Here is a 17,496-nt window from a genome sequence, read left to right as displayed (position 1 = left end):
ATGGACACAGTGAAGTCAGGGACTTCTCCTGGAGCGGAAACATCGGCCACAGGGTCGTAGATTCCGCTTCAGAAGTGCCAGACGTCACTGTGTCAGTGAAGTCAGGGACTTCTCCTGGAGCAGAGATACTGACCATAGGGTCGGGGATTCCACTTCAGTAGTGCCTGACTTCACTGTGTCCATATATGGACACAGTGAAGTCAGGGACTTCTCCTGGAGCGGAAACATCAGCCACAGGGTCGGAGAGTCCGCTTCAGAAGTGCCTGACGTCACTGTGTTAGTAAAGTCAGGGACTTCTCCTGGAGCGGAAACACAGGCCACAGGGTCGGGGATTCTGTTTCAGAAGTGCCTGACGTCAGGCACTTCTGAAGTAGAATCCCCGACCCTGTGGCCAGTGTTTCCGCTCAAGGAGAAGTCCCTGACTTCACTGTGTACATATATGGACACAGTGACGTCAAGCACTTTTGAAGCGGAATCCTCCAACCCGGTCACAGCGTTGCCGAAGCTGTGGCCGGGGATTCCGCTCCTACAGGGAGCACACAAATACCCACCTCCTCCTCCTCACATGCACTTCGCACTGTGAGGAGGAGAATGAGCGAGCGGCGGAAGACACAGCCGTCACTCGGGACACATTCCAGTGATGGCCGTGTATTTCTATGGGATCCAGGCAGCCGGGAGAACGGCAGAAAATAGAGCATTTAAAAAAATCGGTCGTGGGAATAGCCCCATTAGGGGTCTATTGTTCCTACTGCGGCCGTGTGACGGCCGTTTTATGAACGGCCATCACGCAGCTGGGAAACCCTGTAGTGTGAATAAGGTCTAAGCAGGGGAACCCCCCTCTAGGTCATCCACATGTTCTGGTAGGGCATATGGAAAGTGGTTGTCTTATTAAGACAACCCGTTCAAACATGTCCCTATTTAGAAACTATACTAACATACTGTATATCTATGTCCCACCACCAAAATGCCCTTTATGCTTGGCAGAGATCAAGCACTACATTGAATATTAAAAGAGCAATAGATAAATTCAATAAATTACCTTATTCTGTTCTATGCACTTTCCAGTAAATGCAATTGCCTAATTTTAAAGTATGATAATTATAGCTGTAACTGGTCCCTACGCCAACAATATCACTGAGCGGCACATTAACCACAGTAAAATCAGCAGTGGAATGACAGGTATCTGGCTGTTACGAGAGGATTGGTGACCACACAGCACAATTGTGGTGACATCACTTAATGTGAGGAACCTATCAAATTGACAAGCTGTATGTCAATGTCTATAAGTGGAAAATAGGGTAATCCTCTAATGCTGGACAATGTTGTCTACATGGGGCAAAAGAGGGGCCTGTCACAAGTTGAAAATGGGGAGGAGTGCCCTACTAGCATTGCTATTTTATGCTGAGTTTTTCTTAAGTTGCCACAAAACATTTAGCCTGATGGTGCCAGGATGCAAACACAATCAATTGTTCTTGACCTGGACATGATGAGAATTCATAGGGGGTCATGTATCAAAGCTAAGTATTGTTTACAATATTAATTTTTGATGCAAAGCGACTAAAAATGGTGACATCTGTGACATTAATAATTAACTTTGAGGCATTTTAATATTTGTCTGGCAACATGAACTGTAGAGGAGCCTGAATGACTGATCTGTGATGTCTTCATAACAATATAATACTACCTAACCAAATCCCTTAATATAACTATCAGAGCTGCCCATAACTGGTTGTAAATGGTATAACTACAATAATAAATAAGGTGCACATTTCATATGCCATATCTTCTGCTGTTTTCTGGTGTAGGAAGAATGATACGTATTAATGTACAAAAGAACAAAAGGGCCGACTGGAGAGATCATTCATGTGTGGAAAAACTGAAAGGGGTTGTCCGGGCACGGACTGGTTTTTCATACTGATGACCTATCCACGGGTTTCACTTGAATAGGAGCAGATCTGCAGTACTGAAGCTTTGACCGGAGCCATCAGCTTCTGGCACGGACATTCAGTGGCCGGAGGCAGCCGAAACAGCTGATTGGTGCTCGGTCCGGGTGTCGAAACCTCCCCACCGATCATATACTTATTACCTTGTCCAGTGGATAATGAATGGGGCTGCAATTCTCCCGTGGATTTTCGTTCGCGTGCATGGGGCCTAAGATGATAATTTGTTGTAATATCCAGGACATAACCTGCTTTTTACTTTCTGGACTTTTGGCTCAGAAAAAACATACAGAGTAATTCCTATGCTGTTAATAATTCTGATTAATAAATCTACAATGGATGTAACAAAATATAGCGACAGACTTCAAATTCCACCATTTAAACATGACCCCCTTTGTTTGCATACACCAGGTGCATATTCTTTGACAACTTTCCATGACCCTGGGAAAAAGTAATGCACAGATTGTAGGCTCTTTAGGCAAGGAATGTTTCAGAATATTTTCCTATACATTGTCCTCATATAAATTAACACTATAAATAATAAATAAGTAATAAAATAGAAATACAACAAATTGCTTATGAAGCGCAGAGCTGACTGGGTATTATTTCAATTAAGGTACACTAGTTATTGTTCTTCTTCTTATTGGATTTAGGAGAATGAGAAGGTCAGGACATTGTCAATCTGTAGAATATATGTGGGAACACAGTCACATTGGATTAACCTGATGGACACTCATAATAAATTCCTATGTGTAAAGAATACACCTCACTTCAAGCTTTCATAGCATAGAACCTATGTGGGACAATAGCTTTCTAGCTGCAGTTACTGACTCCTAATAGCTGCCAGGAGATGGATATATTTAACCCTGTCATGACTAAACTGTAACGAGATTGTAAAGAGGTAAATTTGCATTGTAAGGAATGTCATGTACTCGAAACATAGTATCGGCAATCTGAGCCCTGATGGTGCCAGCAAGCTGATTTCACATTTAGCATCTTAGTGGTTACTATGCCACATGCTTGCCATTCCATGTTGCGTAAGAGAGTCATGAAGACCTCAGGTATTGGATTGATAGGTACTTCACAATGAACGCGCCCCTAGGGGGCCTGAGGTGTATATAATGACTGAGCTTGTAAGAAAGGAGGATTCTGGATGCTTCGTCTTGTATTTCTAGGTTTGCCAGTCCTGTTCAGTGTTGTAGAGAGGGAAATTGCCACGTATCTGATTATCTGAAGCTTACCAGCAGACATGGAGGTTTATGATAAATACTTCATTGGCCGCGCTGCAGAGCTTCATGTGAAGAACACGGAAGCCCGGGCAGAGTCTCAGCGTCTGATGCTATCACAAGAGTCAGAGCTTCGGCTCCAGCTTCTACTACGACTCCTACTCTGTTCCCGAGAGCTTCTGTTCCAGTCCCTGCTGCGGCTTCTACTGCTGTGGCTTCTGCTGCGACTACTTCTGTGACTTAAGGAACTGCGACTTCTGGACCTGCTTCTTGGAATATACCAAGAAGGATTGCTGCTGTCACTGCTTGATGACGAAGGGCTAGGCCGGTAATATGGGATGGGACGCTTGCGAGCACTGTGTGGAGAAGAATGACAGACACATTAGCACAGCTTGTGATGGATTTCCATTGCTGAGATGCCAAGTTGCTTTAGGTCACAAGTGCCATGTAAGGACGCGGCTGTTTTTGAGAACTCCTGTCTATTTTTAGATTATACATTGCTGCTCGAAATTCATATGAAATATTACTGACCTGAAATTCTTAAGATTTAATAAATATTTCAAACAATGTAGATATATGTGATCTAATACCAGACTTTGATCTTTCTGTCTTATTCTACCTGTCCATATATAAAAAAAAATATTGTCAATAACAGTTAATTAACTATTTCATGAAATCATATGTAGACTTATGTACATTGGTGTTCAGTGGGGTGCTGTGTGTAGAAATACTTACTGATCCATGCATCTAGTGATCCTTTAAAACGTGGAGTGCTCCTTTAAATTTACTAAGTCACAATTAAAGTGACATAGTTTTGAGTCACAGAACCATATAACTTGAAACTTGTATTTTTTTCTTCAGGGATATTAACTGAAAAACCTAAGCATGTTTATGGAGATTTACAAGTGCAGTTTGTGCTACAGTTTTAGCCCTTGTGCACGTAGCCGTATTACAGCTTTGTACAAGCTGTACGGAGGTGTAATAAGGCACTCCTAGGAGTCTATGGGGCCAAACTGTACACCCACAGGCATTTGATTTCATAAAAAAATTGTGGTCTGGCCTGTTCTGGTGCTATTCTCCCCTAGAAGCATTTCTAACACTATTATTGTGCTGTATATTATAACCATACGATGGTGCACAGAGTGCGGAGGAACTCCATGTGCTCATTAACATGCTTAGTACACATTGTTCTGCCGTGTGCATGAACCTAAAGGCAATGTTCCTAAAACAGCTTCCTGTTGAGTACCACATGTGAGGTACAATGCCTAGAAATTAGTAATTAAAAAAAATGTCAGTTTACCAGTGAATTGAACTGTAAATTCACAGAAATCCGTAAAAAAGGGTACTTTTGTCCTGTTTCCGTAATAAAAAATAGCTTGTGATTTGTTTGAAACTTAAAGAGCTTGTGCGACTTATTATGACATTAATATTCATCATTTACAGTTCACAGTTGCTAATGTCTCCATATAAACTCCATCTAGGAACAGTGAAAAATATGTACATTTCTGCTACAAATGTGCCACGTGTGAACGTACCCTATAATTGTTTGTTTACTGTGTTTTTTATTTTAAAAAAATGTAATAAAAAAAATGCAGCAATCTCTATATCTGTCTAAATGCACATTTACTGATGTTTTGTGGTAAAATACTGCAGCTGTAAAATCACCATTAAACCATCATCACTCTTATAACAAAAAGCATCAGTAGTTATAGGATAACAGTACAATTTGGCTATAAACTAAATTTACATAATAATAATAATAGCTATATATATATATATATATATATATATATATATATATATATATATATACATATATATATATATATATACATACAGTGCATTCGAAAATTCGTCAGACTAACTTTTTTCATATTTCGTTATGTTAAGGCCTTGTGCTAAAATAAAATAAAAGATTACGTTTTTCCCCATCATTCTGCACTTCATACCCCATAATGACAAAGTGAAAACAGAATTTTAGAAATGTTTGCAAATTTATTAAAAATGAAAAACTCACATTTCGCATGAACATAAGTATTCAAACCCTTTGCTGTGACACTTCAAATTTAGCTCTGGGGGCCTCCCATTTCTCTAGATCATATTGGAATGTTTCTACACCATATTTGGAGTCCACCTGTGGTAAATTCATTAGATTGGACATGATTTGGAAAGACACATTGTGTGTATATATATATATATATATATATAGCAAAATACAAGGCAGCACTCCAAGTTTAGTGAAAAAATAGGATCACTTTAATCACAACTTGCGACGTTTCAGCCCTAATCCATGGGGCATTGCATGAGAAAGGCCACATGGAGTGGGACTGAAACGTCGCAAGTGGTGATTAAAGTGATCCTATTTTTTCACTAAATTTGGAGTGATGCCTTGTATTTTGGATTTTGCTGGGTACTTTGGGACATTGGTCGTATGTCCGGACGAGGACTTTGCACCCGGTACAACGCAAACGGTGCTGTTTTTTCCCAGTTTATATATACACACATATATATATATATATATACATATATATATATATATATATATATATATATATATATATATACACACAGATTGTGTGGAGGCACAGATCTGGAGAAAGGTAGAAAAACATTTCTGCTGCACTCAAAGTTCTCAAGTGCACAGTGGCCTCCTTGATTCTTAAATTGAAGAAGTTTAGAGCAACCAGACCTCTTCCTAGAGCTGGCCGCCCCACCAAACTAAGTAATCGGGGGAGAAGGGCCTTGGTAAGAGACGTTACCAAGAACCCAAATAGTCACTCTGGCTGAGCTCCAAATATCCTGTGTGCAGATGGGAGAAACTTCCAGAAGGTCAACCTTCTCTGCAGCACTCCACCAATCGTGGCCAGAAAAAAAGCCTTTCCTCAGTAAAAGACACATAAAACACACCTGGAGTTTGCAAAAAAAAACACCTAAAGAACTCTCAGACTGTGAGAAACAAGAATCTGTGGTCTGATGAAACTAATATTGAAATTTTTTGGCCTCAATTCTAAGCATCAAGTCTGGAGGAAACCAGGCACTGCTCATCGCCTGCCCAATACCCATCCCTACAGTGAAGCATGGTGGTGGCAGCATCATGGTGTGCGGGTGTTTTTCAGTGGCTGGGACAGGGAGACTGGTCAGGGTTGAGGGAAAGATGAATGGAGCAAAGTACAGAGATAATCTTAATGAAAACCTGATACAGATTGCTCTGAACCTCAGACTGGGCCGACGGTTCATCTTCCAACATGACAATGACCCTAAACACACAGCAAAGACAACACAGGAGTGGCTTAGGGACAACTCTGTGAATGTCCTTGAGTGGCCCAGTCATAGCCCTGACTTGAACCCAATCGAACATCTCTGGAAAGACCTGAAAATTGTTGTCCACCGATGGTCCCCATCCAACCTGACAGAGCTTGAGAGAAATTAAAAGAATATATATATATATTTTTTTTAAATATATATGTTAAAAATTGGATATAGGAAAGCGCTACTCAAAAGGAAGGATCAGGCCAAGATTAAGTAAAAACAAATCTGAACACACATTTTAAATACACATGTGGATGAGGGGGAGGGGATCAAAGGCAAAAGAAACCTCAAACGCAAATAAAAACACATGTGAATGACGTCATCGGGAAACCAGTCACAATTAGAAAAACATAAGATACGTAAAACAGATGATGGATTATAGAGCCTGAATAAAATGTACTAGCTATCAGGAGGTACAGAATGAACACATAATCAAAACATGCAAAAATATATGAAAGTACAATTATCTGGTTAGTACAGAATCGATCAAGAAAACCTTACAGTTTAGAGCATTATAAGAAGTATTTACCGGTGATCAGAAGACTAAGAGAGGACATGGAGGAGACAGATGCTGCGGCACAGGCAGCGGAACAGGGTAAAGCAGAAACTAAAGGAAGAACAGCCCGCCGGCGTCAGCGTAGTCAAGGAAACTTGAAGAGCTACGGTGGCCGTGAGGGTGAAAAAAGGTAGCGAAAGCAAAACAGAACTATCATAATGCCGGAGGAGAAAGAGGATACGTATGCAGGGAAAATGACAATTGTAAGTAGAGAATGTTAATTATCTGGAGATAATGTTTTTTAGGTTCGTATGTCTCCTCCATGTCCTCCTTTAGTCTTCTGATCACCGGTAAATACTTCTTATAATGCTCTAAACTGTAAGGTTTTCTTGATCGATTCTGTACTAACCCGATCATTTTACTTTCATATATTTTTGCATGTTTTGATTATGTGTTCATTCTGTACCTCCTGATAACTAGTACATTTTATTCAGGCTCTATAATCCATCATCTGTTTTATGGGTTTTACGTATCTCATGTTTTTCTAATTGTGACAGGTTTCCCGATGACTTCATTCACATCTGTTTTTATCTGTGTATCTGATTGTTTGCGTTTGGCATTTTTTACTGAAAGCTGCAACCTTGTTTCAATACTGCCTACATTTCTAAGCTGTAACAAATTACTATCTCTATCTATTACTTTACCCATTAAGGTTTATCTTGCACCATGTGGGCTGTGTATGTTTTTCTCTTCTCAGACACCAGAGCTTGATAGGATCTGCAAAGAAGAATTGCAGAAAATACCCAAATCCAGGTGTGCAAACCTTGTGGCATCATATCCAAGAAGACTGGAGGCTGTTATTGCTGTCAAAGGTACTTCAACTAAGTACTGAGTAAAGGGTCTGAATACTTATGTCAATGCAACATTTTTTTTTTCTTTTCAATAAATTAGCAAAGATTACTAACATTCTGTCACAAGGGCTCAACAGAAGCAAATGCAAAAAAAAATGAAAGAGTAGATATAGATAGATAGATAGATAGATAGATAGATAGATAGATAGATAGATAGATAGATAGATAGATAGATAGATAGAGCAAAAATAGACATGGATATGAATTCTATGTCCCTCGAGAAACACAAGTCCACATTATTAATAGTAATCTATAACAGCTGGCTTCTTGGAGAACTTCACAGCTTTAGATCTTTGGTAATGAGAAGGTCATTTTATCTTGAATTAATATTAATGCAAGTGGGAATGTAGGATCTCAACAATAAACACTTATTGAAAATAAAAGGGAAGACCTTACTTATATTTAGAATAATTGTTGCTCTACTAGCTCATAACATTAGTTATTTTATCACATTTATTACCTAGTGATCCTTCTTGCTTCCAGGTGACTTGGAGAATCCCTTCTGCGCTTTCTCATTGGTGAATAGGAGCTGCGTCTTGCCCTATGACCTCCTTTCCGAGTCTCCTTTTCACCAGAATCATACTTGCTGCTTCTCTCGCGATCTCTGATGGAATGAATTTATAATTTTGATACTGAAACAATATATTTTATCAATAATGAAGAGAGAACACATTCCAATATAGGATTGAAACAGAAATAATAACATTTTGTATCTGATACTGTTATTTATTAAATATTATTCTTATTAAATCACAATAATATAATATCAATAAGAAACTAGTCAAGGTGTAGGTTGAAAAAGCATCGTGATCAAAATGAAGCATATAGGGGGAATTAACTTTCTTATGCCAGTTTTCTGGCGTAGAAAGGTCAGGAATGGCACACAAACGCAATTTGCAGGAAAAATTACGACTTTTGTGCTGTTGCCGCCGCTCACAGTACTTTCTAAACAGTGTGATTAGTTTAGGAAAAGGGACAGTCACCCGTTCTCCTAGAAATTTACTATAATTTACACCAGAAACTGGCATAAATCAATACCAAACCCTAGCTGGCATAGGTTTTATTTTAAAACACACAGATGGCCAGAGATGTGCTTAGTTTATTAAGAGGTATGCGCCTATTAATAAATTAGATGCATTTTACTCCAACTCCAAAATGATAATGATTCACACAAAAAAAGAAAAAGAAAAATGCGGCCATTCAAAGTAATAAACAAACAACTACACATTAAAAATATTTAAACATTTTTATACCATACCATGGGGTCTGTCCCGATAAGTTGAACCCCTCCCCCCTAAAAAAGAGTTGGTGTACCAATATTATATAAGGCTAAGTACAAGATACATGCTTCCCTCATAAATATAATACCATAAAAATGGCCAACAAAATATGGATATGTACAAAGAATACGAGGTCAAATATATAATGAATATAAATATCCAAAGAGCTGGTTAGGGTACAACAAGATACATGCCTTCCTCGTAAATATAAAAGCATAAAAATGTGCAATAAAATATGGATATGTACAAAGAATACAAGGTCAAATATATAATGAATATAAAAATCTAAAGAGATAGAATAATGATAAAACAGAATATGACTAATACAGAATACCTAGCCCTACAAAATTTTGGCATACCAACTTTATTTTTGGGGTGTGTTCGCCATATTGCAAGAGACCCCGTGTTATAGTATAATCATTTTTAAATGGTGTTAATGTGTAGTCGTTTCCTCATTTATAAAGACTGACTTGATTACCATCCAAAGGTTGAATGCCTTTTATTTGAATGCCCGCATTTTTTTCTTTTTTTGTGATGGCATGATTTGAAAATTTTTAAAGGCGCTCCCCACCATTTTCCTATATTAGTGTATTTCTAATAACGCTTGCGTAAGGAAAGAATAGCATGAAAAAGGAAAAATTTAATGGAATAGGATAGAAGAAACAGTAGATGTTATGGGGTCAGGAAACAGGAATGAAAGAGCTAGTAGTGAACATTATTATCCTGACGGGAACCAACTCTTACTTGTCACCACCATTTAGTAAAATTGCCCTCTTTGACACTCACAGCTTGAACACACAATTAGTTTGAAAACGGAATAGTAGGACATTTCTTGCAAAGTGTAATGACGGGGGGTGGGGAGACAGACAAATGAGCCCTAATCTACCCGCCACTCAGTCCCTGCCTACTTGCAATGACCCGCCCAAGGCGACGGGGTACAACTGGGCGACGGTCCCTACGCTCAATAAGTGCACGACAGACAAACAGACAAGGGTACACAGAGCTAGGGGGAGAAAGGGGCAGTTGCCAACGGCAACACCGTGAGCAACAAGAGGAGTAAACAAGCCGAGTCAAACCAGGAGTGTACGAGGTACCATTGCAGAGCAGGAGAGTAGTCAGCAAGCCGGGGTCAATATGAAGCAAGGACAATAGTACAAGAAGCTGAGCAGGGCCAGGAAACCAAACGAAAAGAATCACAAGCAAAGGAGGAAAGGAAAGGCAGGTATAAATAGACAGAGGGCGGGAGCTAGCTCCATCTGGCCAGGCTGTGATAGGTTCTCCCACTCCTAAGCCTGCCACCCTGAGTGGTGGAAGATGGAGTCAGTCTCACAGACATAGAAGCAGGTGCAGACTGATTATCTATGGGCGTTAACCCCGAAGCTGTGCCTGGCAGATCCTTTACAGTACCCCCCCCCCCTTTTATGAGGGGCCACCGGACCCTTTCTAAGTGGACCTGGTTTACTGGGGAAACGAAGGTGAAACCTCCTGACCAATATCCCAGCGTGAACATCCCAAGCGGGTACCCAAGTCCTCTCCTCAGGCCCGTATCCTCTCCAATGGACCAGGTACTGGAGGGAGCCTTGGACCATCCTGCTGTCCACAATCTTAGCCACCTCGAATTCTGCCCCCTCAGGGGTGAGAACAGGGACCGGAGGTTTCCTCGAGGAATCCAAGGATGGGGAGCAGCGTTTAAGGAGGGAGGCATGGAACACGTCGTGTACTCGAAAAGATGGGGGCAACTCCAGTCGGAAGAAGACAGGATTGAGGACTTCAATGACCTTGTACAGCCCTATAGACCGGGGAGCAAACTTCTTGGACGGGAACTTCAGGCGCAAATTTTTAGACGATAGCCACACCAGATCCCCGACCATAAACAAGGGGTTAGCAGAACGTTTTCTATCTGCCTGAGTTTTTTGTATGCTCTGGGACGCCTCTAGGTTCTTCTGAACCTGAGCCCAGACTGTGCACAGTTCTCGATGAACGACCTCTACCTCGGGATTGTTGGAACTACCAGGTGAAATGGAAGAGAACCGTGGATTAAACCCAAATTTACAGAAAAAGGGGGAGACCCCTGACGAGTTACTGACCCGGTTATTAAGGGAAAATTCGGCGGGGGGAATGAATGAGACCCAATCATATTGACAGTCAGAGATAAAACACCTTAAATATTGTTCTAGAGACTGATTAGTCCTCTCAGTTTGGCCATTAGTTTCAGGATGGAAGGCAGAGGAGAAGGACAAATCAATCTCCAACTTTTTACAGAAGGCTTTCCAAAACAATGAAACAAATTGTACCCCTCTATCAGAAACAATATTGACAGGGACCCCATGGAGATGCAGGATGTGTTTGACAAACAAGGTAGCTAACGTCTTAGCATTGGGTAGTTTTTTGAGGGGCACAAAGTGGCACATCTTACTGAAGCGGTGTACTACAACCCACACCACCGACTTGCCTTGAGATGGAGGCAAATCGGTGATAAAATCCATGGAGATATGGGTCCAAGGTCTCTGGGGAATGGGCAAAGAACATAGTAAGCCCGCTGGTCGGGACCTGGGAGTCTTGGACCTAGCACAAACTTCACAAGCTGCGATGTAGGCCTTAACGTCTTTAGGCAACCCAGGCCACCAATAGTTTCTGGCAATGAGGTGCTTGGTACCCAGGATGCCTGGATGGCCAGATAGTGCAGAGTCATGATTTTCCCTAAGTACCCTTAGCCGGAATTGCAGGGGAACAAACAGCTTGTTCTCAGGAAGGCTCCCGGGAGCTGAACCTTGATCAGCCGCAATTTCAGAGACTAAATCAGAATCAATAGCGGAAATGATTATACCTGGAGGCAAAATACAAGCAGGATCTTCCTCCGAAGGAGGGCTGGCCATGAAGCTACGTGACAGTGCATCAGCCTTAACATTTTTAGACCCAGCCCTATAGGTAACCACAAAGTTGAATCTGGTAAAAAATAACGCCCAACGAGCTTGTCTCGGGTTTAGCCTCCGGGCAGATTCTAGGAAAACCAGATTCTTGTGGTCGGTAAGGACCGTTACCTGGTGCCTAGCCCCCTCCAGGAAGTGGCACCACTCTTCAAATGCCCATTTAATGGCTAAGAGTTCGCTGTTGCCAATATCATAGTTACTCTCAGTGGGTGAAAACTTCCTGGAGAAGTAGGCACAGGGACGGAGATGGGTGAGGGACCTGGTACCCTGGGACAAGACAGCCCCCACTCCCACCTCGGACGCGTCAACCTCCACGATAAATGGCTCCATTTGGTTGGGCTGAACCAGCACCGGGGCCGAGATAAAGCACTTCTTAAGGACCTCAAAAGCCTGGACAGCCTCAGGAGGCCAGTGGAGGAGATCAGCACCTTTGCGAGTGAGATCCGTAAGAGGCTTAGCGATGACCGAGAAGTTAGCAATAAACCTCCTGTAATAATTAGCGAACCCCAGGAAGCACTGTAACCCCTTCAGGGAGGCAGGTTGGACCCATTCCGCCACAGCCTGGACCTTGGCGGGGTCCATGCGGAATTCATGAGGAGTGAGGATTTGGCCCAAAAATGGTATCTCCTGCACCCCAAACACACATTTTTCGGTCTTTGCAAACAGTTTGTTTTCTCGAAGGACCTGGAGCACCTTCCTGATATGCTGAATGTGGGAGGACCAGTCCTTGGAAAACACAAGTATGTCATCAAGGTACACTACAAGAAATAACCCAAGGTAGTCTCTTAAAATCTAATTTATGAAATTCTGGAAGACCGCGGGAGCATTACACAACCCAAAGGGCATGACGAGGTATTCGAAATGACCTTCGGGCGTGTTAAACGCAGTCTTCCACTCATCCCCCTCTTTGATGCGGATAAGGTTATACGCCCCCCGTAGATCAAACTTAGAGAACCATTGGGCCCCCTGAAACTGATTGAAGAGATCAGGAATCAGAGGAAGGGGATACTGGTTCCTTACAGTGACCTTATTCAAGCTTCGGTAGTCAATGCATGGCCTAAGACCACAATCCATCTTCCCTACGAAGAAGAAGCCAGCACCTACCGGAGAAGTAGAGGGGCGAATGTAACCCTTGGCCAGGCATTACTGGATATACTCTCTCATGGCTTCACGTTCGGGACAAGAGAGATTAAATATCCTACCCTTAGGGAGCTTAGCTCCTGGTACCAAATTGATTGCGCAATCATATTCTCTATGAGGAGGTAACACTTCGGAGGCCTCCTTAGAGAAAACATCGGCGAAGTCCTGAACAAACTCAGGTAGTGTGTTCACCACCTCAGGGGGAGAAATAGAATTAACAGAAAAACATGACGTCAAGCATTCATTACCCCACTTGGTAAGTTCCCAGAATTCCAGTCAAACGTGGGATTATGCCACTGCAACCAGGGAAGGCCTAAAACCAAATCGGACGATAATCCCTGCATTAACAGTACAGAGCACTGCTCCAAATGCATGGAGCCAACAAGGAGTTCAAAAACAGGGGTATGCTGTGTAAAATAACTATTAGCAAGAGGAGTGGAGTCGATACCCACTACCGGGACAGGTTTAGGCAAATCAATCAAAGGCATAGCTAGAGACATAGCAAATTCCACAGACATGATATTAGCAGAAGACCCTGAATCCACGAAGGCACTGCCGGTAGCAGACCTACCACCAAAAGAGACCTGAAAGGGAAGCAAGATTTTATTACGTTTCATATTTACGGGAAATACTTGTGCACCCAAGTGACCTCCCCGATGATCACTTAGGCGCGGAAGTTCTCCGGCTGCATTCTTACGCTTAGGACACTTGTTCACTTGATGCTTGTCATCCCCACAGTAGAAGCAGAGACCATTCTTCCTGCGGAAATCTCTACGTTGTTGGGGGGACACGGAGGCCCCGAGTTGCATAGGTACCTCCGAGTCTTCCGGGGAGGAATGAAGCAACGGAACCTTGGGAGGCATCATGGGGGAGTCAGAGGAGAAAACACATAAACGTTCATGTTGTCATTCCCTGAGACGTCGGTCAAGTCGTACCGCTAAAGCCATAACCTGATCTAGGGAGTCAGAAGAGGGATAGCTAACTAGCAGGTCTTTCAGAGCGTTCGACAGACCCAACCTAAACTGGCACCTTAAGGCAGGGTCATTCCACCGAGAAGCTACGCACCACTTCCTAAAGTCAGAGCAATACTCCTCAACAGGTCTCTTACCCTGACGTAAGGTCACCAGCTGACCCTCGGCAAAAGCAGTCTTGTCAGTCTCGTCATAGATGAGTCCGAGAGCAGAAAAGAAAAGATCAACGGAGGAAAGTTCAGGGGCGTCAGGAGCCAAGGAGAAGGCCCATTCTTGGGGCCCTTCCTGGAGCCGGGACATAATTATACCCACCCGCTGGCTCTCAGAACCTGAGGAGTGGGGCTTTAAACGAAAATAGAGCCTACAACTCTCCCGAAAGGAGAGAAAAGTCTTCCGGTCCCCTGAGAATCGGTCGGGCAACTTGAGGTGGGGTTCAAGAGGTGAGGTGAGGGGGACTACCAAGGTAGCATCAGGCTGGTTGACCCTCTGAGCCAGGGCCTGGACCTGTAGGGAGAGACCCTGCATTTGCTGAGCCAGGGTCTCAAGGGGGTCCATAGTGGTGTCAGGGACCAGGGTAGACTAGGTATGGGCTTGTGATTATGTAATGACGGGGGGTGGGGAGACAGACAAGTGAGCCCTAATCTACCCGCCACTCAGTCCCTGCCTACTTGCAACGACCCGCCCTAGGCGACGGGGTACAACTGGGCGACGGTCCCTACGCTCAATAAGTGCACGACAGACAAACAGACAAGGGTACACAGAGCTAGGGGGAGAAAGGGGCAGTTGCCCACGGCAACACCGTGAGCAACAAGAGAAGTATACAAGCCGAGTCAAACCAGGAGTGTACGAGGTACCAAACGCAGAGCAGGAGAGTAGTCAGCAAGCCGGGGTCAATATGAAGCAAGGACAATAGTACAAGAAGTTGAGCAGGGCCAGGAAACCAAACGAAAAGAATCACAAGCAAAGGGGGAACCGGAAAGGCAGGTATAAATAGACAGAGGGCGGGAGCTAGCTCCATCTGGCCAGGCTGTGATATGTTCTCCCACTCCTAAGCCTGCCACCCTGAGTGGTGGAAGATGGAGTCAGTCTCACAGACATAGAAGCAGGTGCAGACTGATTATCTATGGGCGTTAACGCCGAAGCTGTGCCTGGCAGATCCTTTACACAAAGTCGTTATTACCAAGATATTGCACATCGTGAACATTAGGAGAATGTAAAGTAAATGTGAAGCATTCTGCATTCAATGTTTAGTACAAGACATAATAGGTGAACAATGTGATCTCACAAATGTTGATGTTAGGGATCTGCCAGGTACTTCATCTAGCTATACTCCTGGGATTAATCAATCCACACCTGAGGCCAGACCTGCTCGACTGACACCATCTCCCACCAACCAGGGTGGCAGGCTCAGGAGTGGGAGAGCCTATCGCGGCCTGGTCTCTCTGAGTTAGCTCCGCCCCCTGCCCTTTATTACCTGCCCTGTGCTCTCCCTCAGTGCTTGTAATTCTTTTGGATTCCTGGCCCCACTGCTGCTTGCTCCAGCCTGCTTCTGCCGTGCTTCTGCCTTGCTGCAGTTCTGCTTGACCTGCTTGCTTGCTCTGGCTTGCTTCTGTCTCCGTGCCTGCTCGGGTGTACTCACTTCGTCCTGGTCCTGACTGTTCGTTCGCCGCCCCGTTTCCTCGTGGCGTTCCGTGGCTACTGCCCCTTCCCTTGCGTGTTCCCTGTTTGTCTTCCTGTGCACTTAGCCAGCGTAGGGACCGCCGCCCAGTTGTACCTCGTCGCCTAGGGCGGGTCGTTGCAAGTAGGCAGGGACAGGGCGGTGGGTAGAGTAGGGCTCACTTTCCCTTCACCTCCTTCCTGCCATTACATAATTACAAGCCCTTACCTAGTCTACCATTTCTCCTACGCTGACGCTATCATGGACCCCCTTGAGACCCTGACCCAGCAGATGCAGGGCCTCTCCCTACAGGTCCAGGCCCTGGCCCAAAGGGTCAATCAGGGTGACGCTGCTTTAGTAGTACCCCTCACCTCACCTCTAGAACCCGACCTCAAGTTACCTGACCGGTTTTCAGGGGACCGTAAGACGTTTCTCTCCTTCCGGGAGAGTTGCAGACTGTATTTCCGCCTAAAGCCCCACTCCTCAGGTTCCGAGAACCAGCGGGTGGGTATCATCATATCCCGACTCCAGGAAGGGCCCCAAGAGTGGGCCTTCTCCTTGGCTCCTGACGCCCCTGAACTTTCCTCTGTTGATCGTTTTTTCTCTGCCCTCGGACTCATTTACGACGAGACTGACAGGACTGCTTTAGCCGAGAGTCAGCTGGTGACCTTACGTCAGGGTAGGAGACCGGTTGAGGAATACTGTTCTGATTTTAGGAAGTGGTGCGTAGCTTCTCAGTGGAACGATCCGGCCCTAAGGTGCCAGTTTAGGTTAGGATTATCTGACGCCCTGAAGGATCTGCTGGTTAGCTACCCCTCGCCTGACTCCCTTGACCAGGTTATGGCCCTAGCAGTACGACTTGACCGACGTCTCAGGGAACGTCAGCTAGAACGCTTCAGTGTGCTCCCCTCTGACTTTTCTGCGATTCCCCCCGAGGTCCCGTCTCCTCGCCCCTCCACGGAGGACTCGGAGGTACCTATGCAACTCGGGGCCTCCATGTCCCCTCGACAACGTAGGGAGTTTCGCAGAATGAATGGTCTCTGCTTCTACTGTGGGGACGACAAGCATCTACTGAACACCTGTCCCAGGCGCAAGAATAAGAAGCCGGAAAACTTCCGCGCCTAAGTGATCATCGGGGAGGTCACTTGGGCGCACAGGTATTTCCCGTTAATGTGAAACGCAATAAAATTTTGCTTCCCTTTCAGGTCTCGTTTGCTGGCCGGTCTGCCACGGGCAGTGCTTTCGTGGATTCTGGCTCATCTGCTAATATCATGTCTGTGGATTTTGCTATGTCTCTAAAGATGCCTTGTATTGATTTACCTTATCCCATCCCTGTAGTAGGAATCGACTCAACCCCCCTTGCTAATGGTTATTTTACTCAGCATACTCCTGTTTTTGAACTCCTGGTTGGCTCCATGCATTTGGAGCAGTGCTCTGTACTGGTGATGCAGGGATTATCGTCTGATCTGGTATTAGGTCTTCCCTGGTTGCAGTTGCATAATCCCACATTTGATTGGAATACTGGGGATCTCACCAAATGGGGTAATGAATGTCTTATGTCATGTCTTTCTGTTAACTCTATTTCTCCCCGGGAGGAGGTAAACACGCTTCCTGAGTTTGTTCAGGACTTCGCCGA

The 17,496-nt window shown here is 44.1% G+C and overlaps 1 protein-coding gene across 1 annotated transcript in view; it reads right to left on the bottom strand.

Annotated features, from left to right (window-relative positions):
- Nucleotides 1-405: 405 nt before the first annotated feature.
- Nucleotides 406-17,496, bottom strand: part of SRRM4 (serine/arginine repetitive matrix 4) — a 188,571-nt gene continuing 171,480 nt past the window's right edge. Inside the window, exons 12-13 of the mRNA XM_075835462.1 lie at nt 8,343-8,486; nt 406-3,522 (exon numbers count right to left, since the gene is read on the bottom strand). Coding sequence (XP_075691577.1) covers nt 3,267-3,522; nt 8,343-8,486 — 400 coding nt within the window. The 3' untranslated portion in view covers nt 406-3,266. The remainder of the gene's footprint in view (nt 3,523-8,342; nt 8,487-17,496) is intronic.

This window comes from Rhinoderma darwinii, chromosome 1, assembly GCF_050947455.1.
Source record: "Rhinoderma darwinii isolate aRhiDar2 chromosome 1, aRhiDar2.hap1, whole genome shotgun sequence".
Classification (NCBI taxonomy): domain Eukaryota; kingdom Metazoa; phylum Chordata; class Amphibia; order Anura; family Rhinodermatidae; genus Rhinoderma; species Rhinoderma darwinii.
Note: the sequence above shows the minus strand (reverse complement) of the source record. Positions and strands in the feature narration are given on the sequence as shown.